At 47.5% G+C, this 15,232-nt stretch overlaps 1 protein-coding gene across 2 annotated transcripts in view; it reads left to right on the top strand.

The window, feature by feature from the left end:
* The first annotated feature begins 893 nt into the window (after nucleotides 1–893).
* KIAA1614 (KIAA1614 ortholog) overlaps nucleotides 894–15,232 on the top strand; it is a 45,289-nt gene continuing 30,950 nt past the window's right edge. The window contains exons 1-4 of one of the 2 annotated variants that reach the window (XM_060276625.1): nucleotides 894–1,271; nucleotides 7,195–7,365; nucleotides 11,136–12,116; nucleotides 13,258–13,321. In XM_060276625.1, the coding sequence (XP_060132608.1) occupies nucleotides 11,162–12,116; nucleotides 13,258–13,321 (1,019 nt within the window). In that variant the 5' untranslated portion in view covers nucleotides 894–1,271; nucleotides 7,195–7,365; nucleotides 11,136–11,161. The remainder of the gene's footprint in view (nucleotides 1,272–7,194; nucleotides 7,366–11,135; nucleotides 12,117–13,257; nucleotides 13,322–15,232) is intronic. The other variant, XM_035123755.2, reaches the window with a different exon arrangement.

The following is a 15,232-nucleotide window of genomic DNA, read 5'->3' on the forward strand; positions in this document are numbered from 1 at the left end:
CACCCGGCCAATTTGGTTGCCAATAAATATTGCTACAGACATTTCTGAGATAATTGTCTTTGCAACGAGTGGCTCTTGTCCACGTTTGTTACTTTAAATGTTGTGAGGATCCTATACCCTTTTAAAATGTGGGTTTTTTTGGGGGGGGTGGAGGGTTATTGGGTTGTTTTTATTTTGGATTATGTATTTCGTGGTTTTATATTTTGATTTTATTCTGTGAGCTGCCCTGAGACCTCCGGGTATAGGGCAGTATATAAATTCAAAAAATAAAACAACAAATCCTAAATAGGAGGCATGGAGAAAGTGGTGGTTCTATGCATAAATATAATAGACACACTCGGGCATATGAATGGCCTGCTAGTGTGGATGAAACACTGTGGATGCCAAATCATAAAATTTTGAAAGTTGTGGGATGGTGTTGTGCTAGCCCTTATTCTGATAAAAGGGGGGTGAGAAGGGTAATAACATTCAGCAGAAGGCTTGTGGGTGGATATGCCCATGGAGAGAATTACCCTTTCCCCTTGAGTACGTTTCAGTGCTGCATAAAGTCACAGTGCATGTATTGCAGGACCAAATGCTTGATTTATTCAAACAGCAGCAGCAGAAAAAAATTAGGACGTCTAACTAACCATCTTATCCATGCCAGCTTTAAATTACACAGCAACAACTCCTCTGAACATTGTTGTAATCTTCCTCATTAGCCGGTCGCACATGTCCTCTGTCAAAAATAGTCTCTGTGCTAACTCCAGTGACAAATCAGCCCTTGGTTTTCTTCAGCCTGATGAGATTTGCAAAATGGGCAGAGTATACCGGAAATTGAAACATTCCATTCTGCTGCTACAGCAGCTAGCAAAAAAAGAAAAGGAAAGGAAAAAAGGGGGGAGGGGAGGAAAAAATCAGGCCTTGTGTTTCTAGTACGATTTACCAGGAATTCTATAAAGGAGTTTCTGTTTAGGCGAGCACTTAAAAGACGACAACAAAGGTGATGCTCGAGTCAACAGCCATGGATGGGGCAGGGGCGGATTAAAACAATTTCATAATCCTAGCGATTTCCCTTTTTTGATCGGGATTATGAAACCAATCATGAATATCAAAAGCTGCAGCTTAAACCAGCAACTTGGGACAGATGCCCTGCAGCTATGGACGACACAGCAAGAATGAAGAGCGGAGGATTCCTTTTCATTTAGGGAAAGTATATTGGCCCTTCTCTTCCCATTCCCCTTTTACCAGCTGCTGGGTTTAACTGGAATGGCTGCATGATCAATATTCAGGTAAGAATTGCTTCTTTAAAACATCCATAGCGGTTTGCTAATTCCAAACAAAGACAAAACTATACATTTGGGAAAGCAAGGAAAGGGGTGTGGGTGTGGGTGTGTTTGTATTTGTGGGTGCAGTGTTTTAAAGCTTACAGGCAGCTATTGTTCCATTGATCCCAAAGGATAGATAACAAGCTCAAAATTTTAGAGGTGCACAAAAACCTTGGATTGGCATTTTCTGTGCAGTGTTGCAATTCAAAATCTCACTTCTACATCACCACACACTGGTGTAATAAAGCTGCCTAGTTTTTCATCATAGGGTAATCATTTTTTTTTTTAAAAAAACCCCTTCCTTTGATGGCCTGCTGTATCTTTGGTTATCTTATGCTTAAAACATGTTTGCATTGTGAAACAAAACCCCTCCGTCACCATCCAATGTATGCATCCTTGGCACCAGCTGACGTCTTGGCCATCTTCAGTGTTACTCTTTGGCAGGCGTATTGTGAGTTAGAAAAAGAGAACGTGTGCTAAGAAACTTGGGTGGCTGTGGCGAGTCTTCTGCCCAATTTGACACCCCCAAAGCAAGGGTGCCCTAACCAGAATGAAAGCAGCAGGAACACTTTAAAAAACACAGCACTTGCAAGTTTTAGATCCTAATTTGCTGATATACGGGTGGTTGTCAGCTGCTTTTATATGCTAAGGAGGGAGCGGTAAATGTGGTGCCCTCGCTCTATGGCACTAATAATAATAATAATATTTTTATTATTACAAATCCCATCAGCCCCTGCCAGCACAGCCAAAGGTGAAGGAGGGTGGAGGTTGTAGGACAATAACAGTGAATGTCACGACATCGGATGCCAGTTTAAATTGGTTTGAGAGCTGGTGTAATACAGTGGCTAAGAAGCTGAGCTATGAATCTGGAGGGCATTGGGTTTGAATATTGCCTCTGCTGTGCTCTCCCTAGATGGCTTAACCCATGGGTGTCAAACTCAAGGCCCGGGGGCCAAATCCGGCCCGCCAGCCCTCATCATGTGGCCCGCCAGCCTTCACCCCCGCTGCCGCCACTAGCGGCCTCTCGCCGCCTCCAGCGCTCGGCCCATGGCCGGATCGGGCCCCACCTCCATCGCTAGCGGCATCTCGCCGCCTCCAGCGCTCGGCCTACGGCCGGATCGGGCCCTGCCTCCATCGCTAGCGGCCTCCTGCCACCTCCATCGCTCGGCCTACGGCCGTATCGGACCCCACCTCCAGCGCTAGCGGCCTCTCGCCGCCTCCATCGCTAGCGGCCTCCCGCCGCCTCCAGCGCTTGGCCTACGGCCGGATCGTCCCCCTCCTCCAGTGCTAGCGGCCTCCCTCCCCCTCCAGCGCTCGGCCTACGGCCGGATCGAGCCCTGCCTCCACCGCTAGCGGCCTCCCGCTGCCTCTGGCAATCGGGCTATGGCCGGATCGGGCCCTGCCGCCACTAGCCGGCCTCCCACCAGATCGCCGCCTCCCCCACTCGGCCCATGGCCGGATCAGGCCCTCACCGCCACCACTAACCTGCTGCCTCACCGCCACCTGCCCGCGCTCCCTGCACAAAAAGGTAATGTTGCTGTGCATGCCTTTAAAGTCTTTAAAGTCTCTTTTAAAGGGTATTTTTTCCTACAGATACAACCGGCCCTTTGAGGGTGACCAAACTGCTGATGCGGCCCCCGATGAATTTGAGTTTGACACCCCTGGCTTAACCCACCTTTTCTGCGAAGCCACAAACCCCTCATTCCCATGCGCTCATTTAGCCTGGCGTGTAAATAAGCCTAAGCACCATGTATTCTTTACCTTCCCTGGCCTCTCTTTCTCCTATGCTGGAGTTTAGACTGTAAGCTCCTTCAGGCAGGGAACTGTCATTGTACTCAATAAACCACCATGCACATGGAACGTGCTAGATAAATAACCACCATTGAGGGAGGTAGGAGGCTTGGATGAATTTGGCAAGGTGTGGGGAGAGCCTTTCTAGACCGGTGGATCCCACCCCCCCTTTTTTGCGAGGAATCCCTAGGAGAGTGGGGGAACCTTGACAGGCCAAGTAATGTGGAGAGTTCTTACAAGAAAGATGTTCTGAGAGTGTGAAAGTTTTGACAGGGCTCAGCTTTGGTTACCTGGAAAGGATGGTTCCCGAGGAGCCAAAAGGAACCAAAGGGGCAGCTTACATAGTTAAAGGAATTAGAGGTGGAAACTTCTTCCTTAAGCAGAGCATAGGATCAGTGATGAAAGAAACTCCATCTCTGATTTAAGTGGTTCAATGAGCCGAAAATCTACCAAGAGGCTGATCCCACCTCCTTAATGATTCTGCACTTCCATTAAAATAGTGTGTGTCATTTCAAACCAGCCAGCCTGTTGTGAGAAGAGAAAATATTAAACTGGGGAAGTGCTTCTTCCACAGAGGTTCTCTAGGTGTTGCTGTTGGTCTGCATCATAATATAGGAAAGGCCAATATAATGCCGCCACTCCATAGCTGCCAAGTTGTCCCTTTTTTAAAGGGATTTCCCCTTATGCTGAATAGGCTTCCTCGCGAGAAAAGGGAAAACTTGGCAGCTATGCGCCACTCCCACCCCACTCCAGTGTTGTGGAATACAGCTTCCATCATCCCTATAGCCGAGGATGATGGGAATTGTAGAGGATGATGGGAATTGTAGTCCACAAAATCTCTGGAAGGCACTATTTTGGGATTTGTCACAATGGTGTAAGGGGCTGCTTATCAACTTTTCAGTTGACACAATGCTGGGAAGAATCGCATCGAGAACGGAAGTGAGATTCCAAACCATCTCAACAACCTGAAATATGGAGCCCAAACTAACAAGATGAAATTCAACAGAGAGAAATGTAAATCTGCATTCAGGTACAAAAAAATAATAGGTGAGCTAGGACTGGGGAAAGAAACGTGGCTTGGAAGCAGTGCATGTGAAAAGCATTTAGGTGTCTTCATGGATCAGCTTCTGTACCACAAGCGTAATTCCAAGATCAGGCGAAGCAATAGTTACACTATGTTCTGCGGTGGTTGGGCCACATATAAAGTCCTGAGTCTTGGGCGCCACCTTTTAGAAAGGACACTGACGAAGGATGTCCAGAAGAGGGCAACCAGAATGATAAGGGATTTAGAAACCAATGTTGTATGAATGGTGGAAAGAGGAGAGGTAGGACTGGAGAAGATTATGGGGAGACAATCTGCAGGACTATCACACAGAAGATGGAGCAGACCTGTTTTCCCTGTTGCTCTAGAAATTCAGCTGGACAGACTGGGAGATGGCAGACTCTTCTTTGCGTTTAAGCAAAGGTTGGATGGCCAGGAGATGCATTTGGCATAGTGCAGGTGGTTGGATTAAGGGGTCGGTCCCTTCCTACTCTACGAGCCTAAACATTTCTCAGCCTCACCCAGCCCCCATATATGCTTGCTACGTGCCTTACCAAACAGGGGGGTCTGAAGGATTAGAAGTTAACCCACACAAAGAGCTTCAATCACACACAAAGCTATGTGAACTTATTGTTTGCAGCCTTCGTAGCAACACGAGGCCACTGGGTGCATCCATAAGGCTCCTAGGCTACAGCTGCACCTATAGCTTAAGGTGCATTTCTTATATCACAGTTGAACTTTAAAAAAAATAGACAAACCGCCAGCATTACTTATTACATTTTGTACGGTAGTTCTACAGTGGCACATAAAGGATGGTCAGATCTCTGGACAGGAGAGAACACAGAATGCTGCTTTGTCTGCCTTGCTCTTATTATTGTGCACAAGGGAAATTGGGCTGTTTAGGAAGCAACTAGGGAAGTATTTAAACAAGAGATCAATATGAATTTCCTGGAAGAAATAAAGAAAAGACTCTTGACCCCAAATGACAGTTGGATGGATTCAAAGTCTGAGTTACTGGTCCGGAAAACTAGCAAATTTTAACATGGATTTTATGCCTTAAGCCTCACTAGGTTCAGGGCGTACCAGAACGTAAATGCAGGGAAGATTATCCTTGCAAGCAGGCTTTCATCTTTCTCTTTCTCCAGCAAGTGCTTTAAATAAAGGAGCTGGAAGGAGACTGGGAGGCCTTTTCCCCTTCTCTGATGGCCTGTTGCTGCTGTGCAAAAACATTTCAGGCAGGTGCTTAACCTGCTCACCTGTTCTTTTTCATTCCCTTGACTTGTTCATGGACCTCTTTTATCTGCTGCCTCTTTGCTGCTGCTGCTACTGCCTTTTAATTTTTTTTTATTGTTTAGCAGCATTCAGATCGTACACTAGCTTGAGCATCTCTTTGAATAGAAAGGTAGCATCTTCTTTTGCAAATAATAAATAATTTTAACGTTTTATCTTAAGCATCTCAAATTGCTTTTGAGCTTATCGTTTTAAAGCATTTTCAAAGCTCTTACCGATGTCTTAGGAAAGCATCCAAAAGAGGGGCGTCACTGAGGCTCACCTGGCATTATCATTACATATCTTTAGGTGCAAGGAGAAAACATTTCTCTTTTACCATGGGTGTAGCCAGGATTTGTTTTTTTGGGGGGGGGGCAGCCTTTATGTTAGGAGGGGGGCAGAACCGGTACCCTGAGAATGCCCTCGCTGATCTTTTTAGGGCCACTTTCATTTGAGATAGAAGCATCACATCATTATTATTTATTGAATTTATCTTACTATTTATTGAATTTATATACTGCCCTATAACTGGAGGTCTCAGAGCTTTAGATAAAGGGCAGTACAGTCATAGCAATAATAATAAATATAGAAATAGTAATAATAATTCTTTTTCAGCCTCCCCCCCCCTTTTCCTCCTCTTCCAGAGAGCGGCTTTTGCATCGTAATAGTAATATTAGTAATAGTAATAATAATAATTCTTTTTCAGCCTCCCCCTTCTCCTCCAGAGAGTGGATTTCGCATAATAATAACTATTATTATTTTTTTTATTATTCGAATAATATTATTCGAATAATAATAATTATTCAAAGCAGACTTTGAATAATAATAATAATATCACATAATAATAACTATTATTATTATTATTTATTCAGCCTCCCCCCTTCTCCTCAGAGCGGACTTCGCATAATAATAATAATAATAATAATAATAATAATAATAATAATTCTTTTTCAGCCTCCCCCCTTCTCCTCGGAGCGGACTTCGAATAATAATAATAATAATAATAATAATAATAATAATAATAATAATAATAATTCTTTTTCAGCTTCCCCCTTCTCCTCAGGAGAGCGGCCTTCGCCTCCTGCCTCGCCGTCCCCAACCTCCGAGGTCTTTTCCAACTCCAGCCATCTCCCTGAGAGAGAGAGAAGGGCGCATTCCTGAAGGGCAGCCAGCGGCCGCTGAGAGAGCGCGCGAGAGCCAGCCCGCTTCCTCCCTCCTCCTCCTCCTTCTCCGCCATCCCTCCCTCCCTTCTTCGGGGTTTCAGGAGCGAGCAGCGGCCTTCCAGCTTCGCCTCGCCACATCCTCGGTCTCCCTGGAGCCCCAGCCAAGACCGGCGAGGCCTGGCGCCGCGGCCCAGTCGTGAGCGGGAGCACCGGGCTCGCGTGTTCCACGCCATGCCGCTTCTCAGGTCCCAAGGGGAACGCGTGCAGGGGGCTCTGCCTGGCTGCCTGGCTGGGGAAGGAGGCCGAGTGCTCCTCCCGACATCTTGAGGCCCTGCTTTTTTTTGCGCGCTTTTTGGGCGCCCTCGTTTCCTTAGCGTGTGCATACATATATGCGTGTAAAACATGGTTTTTATATGTGCATCTTCTTTCAGCACACTCGCTCCCTAAGCCTGTGCATATATATGCATATACAAAACGATATTTGTATTGGCATCTTCTCCTCTCACTGGCCCATGAGGAGGCGAGCGAAGTGAGAAGAGACTCCTGGTTTTCTTCAGGGGATGCCCGCGGGGCTCAAGAAAAGTCCCTTTTGCCTTTCTGAGCGGCTGCTCCGTCCTTTCAGGTCTTCTGATGGATCCAGTTGGTGCAAAACACTCTCTTTCTCTCGGGTCTTGGATGGATTCGGGGAGAATGCCTTCACAGAGCTGCGGGTCCCGGACTCAGTTGCGCAAGCTGCAGCCGTGCCCATTTCCCCCTCGAGGAAAGTGAAGGGCAGTTGGCCAGAGAAGGCTTGGTGAGCACGAATCTTCTCAGTTTGTCTCTTTGGATTGCAAATTCCAGGGGGTGCTCTTGTGGGCTTTGCACTCCCTAGACTTGAATGCATGCGCATGTAGAAGCTTCCTACCGTGGCAGTTACAAATGATGCTCTTGTGGGCTTTGTGCTCCCTAGGCTTGAATGCATGCGCGAGTAGAAGCTTCCTACCGTGGCAGTTACAAATGATGCTCTTGTGGGCTTTGTGCTCCCTAGGCTTGAATGCATGCGCGAGTAGAAGCTTCCTACTGTGGCAGTTACAAATGATGCTCTTGTGGGCTTTGTGCTCCCTAGGCTTGCTTGCTGACTTCAATGCATGTGCGAGTAGAGCCTTCCTACCATGGTACTGTAGTTAGAAATGATGCTCTTGTGGGCTTTGCGCTCCCTAGGCTTGCTTGCTGACTTCAATGCATGTGCGAGTAGAGCCTTCCTACCATGGTACTGTAGTTAGAAATGATGCTCTTGTGGGCTTTGTGCTCCCTAGGCTTGAATGCATGCTCAAGTAGAAGCTTCCTAATGTGGCAGTTAGAAATGAGGCTGGGGCTCAGATGGAGAAAGTGAGGCAACAGCTGCTGGCTCAAGAATCGGGTTGTGTGCGAGCGAGATGCTGGTTCGGCAAGGCAAGTTGACAGGTCCCGAACCTCAAACGAAGTCGGTTTGAAACCAAGAGCTCGGTCTCGTTGCTCTGACTTTCTACAGCAGTGGCCCTCAAAGGGTGCGGTGTGCCACACTGGTGTGGCAGGAGGACGGGATGGCAAATGTGGAGCATTCATGGTGTGTAGCACCATCGTCTTCCGTTTTTCATTGCAGGGGTGGTTTCTTGGAAGAACTCTCGTTCTTTCCCTCCTGGTTTGCTATGATTAGTGTCCCTATCCAATCCGGGGGCAGATAATAAGTGTTTCAAGAATGTCCCCAGGCATTTGCTTGTGTGGTGCAGAAAGCATGGTTTGTAGTGATGTGTGAACATGGCCATGGTTTCCTATGCTTTGAAAACGAGGATAGCAATCGACTGCAGCTACACGCAGCTTGCATTGGCTTCTGACAGATTCTCCGTTAAACCATCTTGCCCTGTTGGCCTGTTCTGAATCCAAACTGTGCATAATAGGCAGTGGGACGGTGCAAAAGTAATAAGGAAACTGTTCTTTTCCATGCCTTTGAAAAGAGTAGCATGAACGTCCCCGTTGCCATGGGCACGGTGCTCCTTTTTGATGCTTGCCTGCTTGTCGCCGCTGGAACAACCCAGTACAGCAGCAAGTGGGAAAAGAAGCTCTTAATTCCATGCCCACCCCCCTTTGCAAACCTTTTTCCAAGCCGGAGTATATTTCAGATGTTTAAACATTGTTGAGATAGCTTTGTTGGAGATGGCTATGGAAGTTGATAACTGGGTGAGGTGCAGGGGGAGAATGTGTGAAGAGGCTGGATATTTAGGAGACTCCCTACCCTAAGGGCCCTGCAGCTCTGTTTTCATAGAATCATAGAGTTGGAAGAGACCACAAGGGCCATCCAGTCCAACCCCCTGCCAAGCAGGAAACACCACCAAAGCATTTTTGACATATGCCTGTCAAGCCTCTGCTTAAAGACCTCCAAAGAAGGAGACTCCACCACACTCCTTGGTAGCAAATTCCACTGCCGAATAGCTCTTACTGTCAGTAAGTTCTTCCTAATGTTTAGGTGGAATATCCTTTCTTGTAGTTTGAATCCATTGCTCCGTGTCCACTTCTCTGGAGCAGCAGAAAACAACCTTTCACCCTCCTCTATATGACATCCTTTTATATATTTGAACACGGCTATCATATCACCCCTTAACCTTCTCTTCTCCAGGCTAAACATACCCAGGTCCCTAAGCCGTTCCTCATAAGGCATCGTTTCCAGGCCTTTGACCATTTTGGTTGCCCTATTCTGGACACGTTCCAGCTTATCAGTATCCTTCTACATTTCTCCTTGTTAAAATTCATCTTGTTTGCTTTGGCCCAGTTGTCTAATCTGTTAAGGTCATTTTGAAGTGTGATCCTGTCCTCTGGGGTATTAGTCACCCCTCCCAATTTGGTGTCATCTGCAAACTTGCTCAGGATGCCCTCAAGCCCATCATCCAAGTCATTGATAAAGATGTTGAATAAGACTGGGCCCAAGACAGAACCCTGTGGCACCCCACTAGTCACTACTCTCCAGGATGAGGAGGAGCCATTGATGAGCACCCTTTGGGTTCGGTCAGTCAGCCGAACCCCCTCAGTTTTGCCCCCTCCCTCAGTGCTGTAGCATCAAAACTGCAAGTTTTGTAGTACCATTTTTTTTCCTGGCCAGATTAACCATGGATTGAGGAAATCCAAATTTAGCAGGTGGAAAGTGTGGATTACCACTTGGATGAGGAGGATGTTTTGTAGATGTGACAAAAAGAGAGACACAAGATGTTTCAAATCCACATTAAACTCCAGTGTTGATGAGACCTTACGAAGGGGTGAGTTCCTTTTTGGGGGGTTTATTGTGCCCAAAAGCACCACTCCTGAGGTGCTTTTGCCCTTCAAAAAAACTCCTTGCACTTTCATAAAGGTAAAGGGACCCCTGACCATTAGGTCCAGTCGTGACCGACTCTGGGGTTGCGCGCTCATCTCGCATTATTGGCCGAGGGAGCCGGTGTACAGCTTCCAGGTCATGTGGCCAGCATGACAAAGCCGCTTCTGGCAAACCAGAGCAGCACATGGAAACTCCACTATTTATCTACTTGCACTTTGACGTGCTTTCGAACTGCTAGGTTGGCAGGAGCTGGGAGCTCACCCCGTCACAGGGATTCGAACCGCCAACCTTCTGATCAGCAAGCCCTAGGCTCAGTGGTTTAACCAAAGCGCACTTTCATATGACCGAGCAAAACCAGAATATATTAGGCAAAATAATAAAACTGAAGACTAAATTATGTTAAATTGCTGTTTGCTCTATTTACATAATGCACGTAGGCTGTAAGATTCTGCTTTTCTTGACAGACAATCTGGATTATGATTTGGGTATGTAGTAAATATGACCCTGGGAGTGACTACAGAGTGGGCCTTTAATTCTCACTGTGCTGCTTTTCTGTCCCCGTGGTTGGAGAGAACAGAATAAATGGTATAAAATTAATGAAATACATAAATTTGCACAATTTAGGCAGGATTTATTTTGTGCAGAATTTTGGTTATCTTGAATAATTATGGATATTTGAGTGCAGAGTATGAAACCCTCTGGGTCCCTCTTAGGTTGGCCAGATGCAAAAGGTAAAGGGACCCCTGACCATTAGGTCCCGTCGTGACCGACTCTGGGGTTGCGCGCTCATCTCGCATTATTGGCTGAGGGAGCCGGCGTATAGCTTCCAGGTCATGTGGCCAGCATGACAAAGCCGCTTCTGGCAAACCAGAGCAGCACATGGAAACACCGTTTACCTTCCCGCTGTAGCGGTTCCTATTTGCATTTTGACGTGCTTTCGAACTGCTAGGTTGGCAGGAGCTGGGACCGAGCAACGGGAGCTCACCCCGTCACAGGGATTTGAACCACCGACCTTCTGATCAGCAAGCCCTAGGCTCAGTGATTTAACCACAGCGCCACCTGGGTCCCTTTGATGATTCCACCTTTGATGATTCCCAATTCTAGACAACTATTAAAAGGTGCAAGGGCCCTGTCCTCTTTTGCATATAGCCAACCCTGCCCCCTGGTAAGGCCCTTCAGACAATGTTCTCTTGCACAGCAAGCGTATTGAAATGCCTGTTATTGTTTCCCCCACAAAAAAGGTACCTCACCACCTGGAAGTGGGAGCATGGAGGGGAATTTCGCTACTGAAAAGAGAAGGACGCTGAACACCTTGAAGCAATGTGTCAGAAGTATTCCTAGAGTGAAACAGCCTCCCGAGGACATTGATGATACAGGGGAGCATTGTCCCAACGGGCCAGCCTGGGTTCCACTGGGGCTGCTGCGGGATACAAGCAAGGGCACCTCTGTTCTGGAGTCCAAAGTTAAAGCTCTGAAAGAGAAGAGGAGTGCCGTCCACAGGCAGGCGGAGGCAGCACCCCAGGAGAGGGCTTCCCCCAAAAAGGCCAAGGCCCGGAAAGGGAAGCCGCTGACGGAGCCTGCTCCTCAGGATGCTGTGGTAGAACCTCAGGCCCAGATCCGCACCTACCTGACGGATGTGCTGCTGGACAGCACCGACTACCCACGTCTCAAGCAGGAGGGATCTCAAGGGGCAGTACCTACAAGTCTGCTTGTTGACGAATTTGAACCTCTGGAGGGGTCTAAGGCAGCAGAAGAACCTGCAAGCATGGGCTGGAGCTCACCCGAGCCATTCCAGAGGTTTCCAGGAAGTGACAGGATGGATAAAAGGGGCTCGTCGGGAAATGCCAAAAGGGCATCCCAAAATGGCCTCTGTGGGGCCAGCTCCTTAAAGGACCTTTCCTTCAACCAGAAATATTTTGAGGATGCAAACGGCAGAGAAGAGCACCTCATTCATGGTATGGATTTTGAAAGCGGTCCTTTCCTCCACAAAGAGGATGGAACAACCGGCCGCCTTTGGCGAACCGAGAGCTGGGACAGTCTCTGCAGCGGCGGAAGCAATGCCAGCACCCTGTCCCTGGCAGAGAGAGTGGAGAGGAACCGGTCGATGCTGCAGGAGATGTTGAGCGCGGCGCAGTTTAATAGCCATTCTTTACGGGAGCCGCATACTCTGCGCCGTCACAAGAAGGATGGCCCAGGCCTTGGGAGAGACGGGCCCAGAAACGGTATGTGCATGCAGGGTGAAGAGGTTTTCAGAAACCAAACAATATTTGCAACTTGGATGGGTGGCAGTGGGGAGAAATACTGTAAGCGCTCGGAAAGTATTGCAAAATTTCCACCTCCCTCTCCACTTGATCCTTGCTTTTTCCTCCCCTAGACATCTTGGTCTGAACCTCAGGAGATGCAGCCACCATACCAAGTCCCCAGCTTATGCTGTTTTTCCCTTCTCCTCACTCTGCAATCCATATGAGGGCCCTAATCCATGTTGATGCCACAGATCCCTTTGCCTATGGTCTTAAAAAAGAAGAAGTAATTGTGGGGATGGGTTAAGATTTTTGTCACAACAACGGCATGTGAGAGGGGGCTGAATAGGTTTAACCCCACCCCCCACCCCCGCTACAGTCCAACAAAAATGTCCCCTTCTCTGCTACTATTGGCCCCAAGAAGGAAGCTTCCTCTGGCGCCAATGGGAACCCACTTCCTGGGGCTAATAAGTAAGCGCATACTCTCTCAAGAGCGATAATTCCCAGGATTCCTCAGTTGCTGCTGGTATTTTCTTTGCACTGGCAGGAGGAGCCTGCAGGTTTTGGCTGCTGGCTGGCAGCAGGAGGAAGGGACAAGTCCCATAATAATCAGGGACATCGAGGTCCCAGGGCAGTAGGAGCCAAGACTATTAATAGGATTTGCAAGCCCAAGCATATACTGTATGTGGGTAAATGAGTTAGGCCTCTGGTCTTCGGAGTGCAACAGTCATTAGATTTGAGAGGCCAGGAGCAGTTTCTCAAGGACATTTATTGCTCATGGAATAATTACTATATATGTATGTCATCTCTTGCAGTCAGATTAGGCAGCCATAAATATACAAATGGGCCTAGAGCCCATTCCTTTTCCCCACCCAAAAAGCAGACCAGGTACAGTATTTTGGCTTACAAGTTTGTAGAGAGCCTAGAGTAGGATGCTTGGGTGGTGCAGAATTGCGACACTAAGAGCAGAATTGGGCCCAAATCTTTTGGGGTGAGGACCACTGAATATAAATAGCCTTTTCTCTGTACAATATGTGTGTTTTCACACACACACCATGTTGCATTTCATGTGGCTAAAGTATACACAATAATAACATGTACTTCTCTTGTCCTGTGTCTACAGAGATTCTGGCAAATGATGTAGACTGGGATTCTGGAGTTTCATTACAGGATTCTGAAGGCTACCGGTAAGATTTCAGTTCCCTCATTCCCCTGATAAGGCAAGGAGACACAATCCAAAAATGCTGATAGCCATTTCTGACTTGGGACCTCACACTGGAGTTGACTGCATGTGTTCTGTTTGTGTTCCCATTTAATTTGCAGCTCCGCCGATTCTTTTCGGGAAAAGATGTGCTTTAAATGATTGGTTCTAATCCCCGCCCCCCAGACTGCTTGAATATTGATGAGGGTCATTGCCGACCACTTAATGATTTTTCTGCCTGTTGCAGCAATTGTAATACGCCATGCTAGATGGAGTATGATTTTTAAGAGCATTTTTATAGCTTCTTTCATTTCTTATATATTGTATTTTCTAGAATTCAAATTGTAATGCAATAAAATACAAAGGAAGAAATAAAAATACAATTAAAAGTCAGGGCGAACATATAGATATTCCATCTCCAATCTTCAACCACAAATCCACAGACGTGCCACAGACCACGCTTTGGGAACCGCTGCTTCAAATTACACTGTGGATGCGACGAGAGGGTGGTTTGCTTAAACGCCATCGTAGTTGGTTTGTTGCCGAAAATAACATTACCGACCCCGGGCAAAACATCTGGGAAATTTTGAACTGAAATTACACAAGGGGCTTCTGCACATCATCGGGGGAATGTTTTCTCTGTAAAACAGCAGTCGGCTTCATTGTGCTGCTCCTCCTTCCGAAAAACCTCAGCAGAGCAAGATGCGAGCCTCCGTGTGTGCGTTGCGAGGTGTGCAGGGCTGCAGTGAAAGAGTTAAGCTTAGGCCAGCTGAAGTGAATCTGTGAGCGGATTAAAATAATCACGAAGATTAGGGTGAAGACCAATAGGGGAAGGTTTTGAGCGATAGGCATGTTGAGTGTGCAGAGAGAAATGGGTCACATGGTGAAACAGTGAAAGCTTTAAGATGGTGGAACCCCCCCCACACACACACATAACCACCCACCCACCCCTTTCCTTTTCTAGTGTTGCAGTGCTCAGAAGACGGGAAGGGATAAAAAAAACCATTGCAGGCCGACGCTTGGCGCACCAGCAGCTATGCATTGGGCGGCACAGCGTTAGAAAGTGGTACCAGTGGATCCAGCACAGGCGTAGTTTAGAGGAAGGGCTGGAGTAGCTGCGTTGCAGGCATGAGATTGTTTCATGCTGCTCCAGGATCCCCAAGCGGCGCAAGATTCCAGGGGTTGCAGGTGCCCTTACCCGGGTCTGTGCTCCCTTTGGAGACAACGAGGCACAGCAGAGACTGTGGTATCTTGACGATACGTGGTTTTATTTATGCATAGATACAACCTGCACCTAGATGGAGGGATTGCTGGGCATTCACATCCTATGAGGTCTGGTTTCCGCCTTAAAGGCAGTTTTGAATAGAAAGGACTGCAAAAAGCCATCCTCTGGGTCTCTTTTTTTCCAGCCTGCCATCCCTAGCTCATGTGAAGCTCTGACCCTTCTCATTGCTAACCAACTCCAAGGACCTCCCAACAACCTGTGCCATTCAAAGTTGAAACCCTAAACCTCTGGTTGCTTCCTGGACAGGCCACTGTCAGGTGGTCTTTGTCCCCTGCTAATGGCCCAACCAGCTAGCTTTGCTTGAGCCAGCTTAGCTTGTAACATAAGTAAATCCAGGGGTGTTTTGCCACGTTTGGCAAAATTTAATCAACCCTTGGTTAATTCTAGCCCTCCCACAAACTCATAACATCACCCCAGGTTCAATCCCCGGCATCTCCAGATATGTCTGAAAGAAGCAGGACTGGGAGAGAATCGGATCCGACATGCTGGAGAGCTGCTGTCAGTCAGTAGACCAGAGCTTTCTAAACTGTGTGTCTCAACACACTAGTGAGCCAGCTGCAGTGTAGGTGTTTTGCTCAAATGCTGCCTGCGCTCCTCCCGGGGCTGGAAAGA

This window comes from Zootoca vivipara, chromosome 7, assembly GCF_963506605.1.
Source record: "Zootoca vivipara chromosome 7, rZooViv1.1, whole genome shotgun sequence".
Classification (NCBI taxonomy): Eukaryota; Metazoa; Chordata; class Lepidosauria; order Squamata; family Lacertidae; genus Zootoca; species Zootoca vivipara.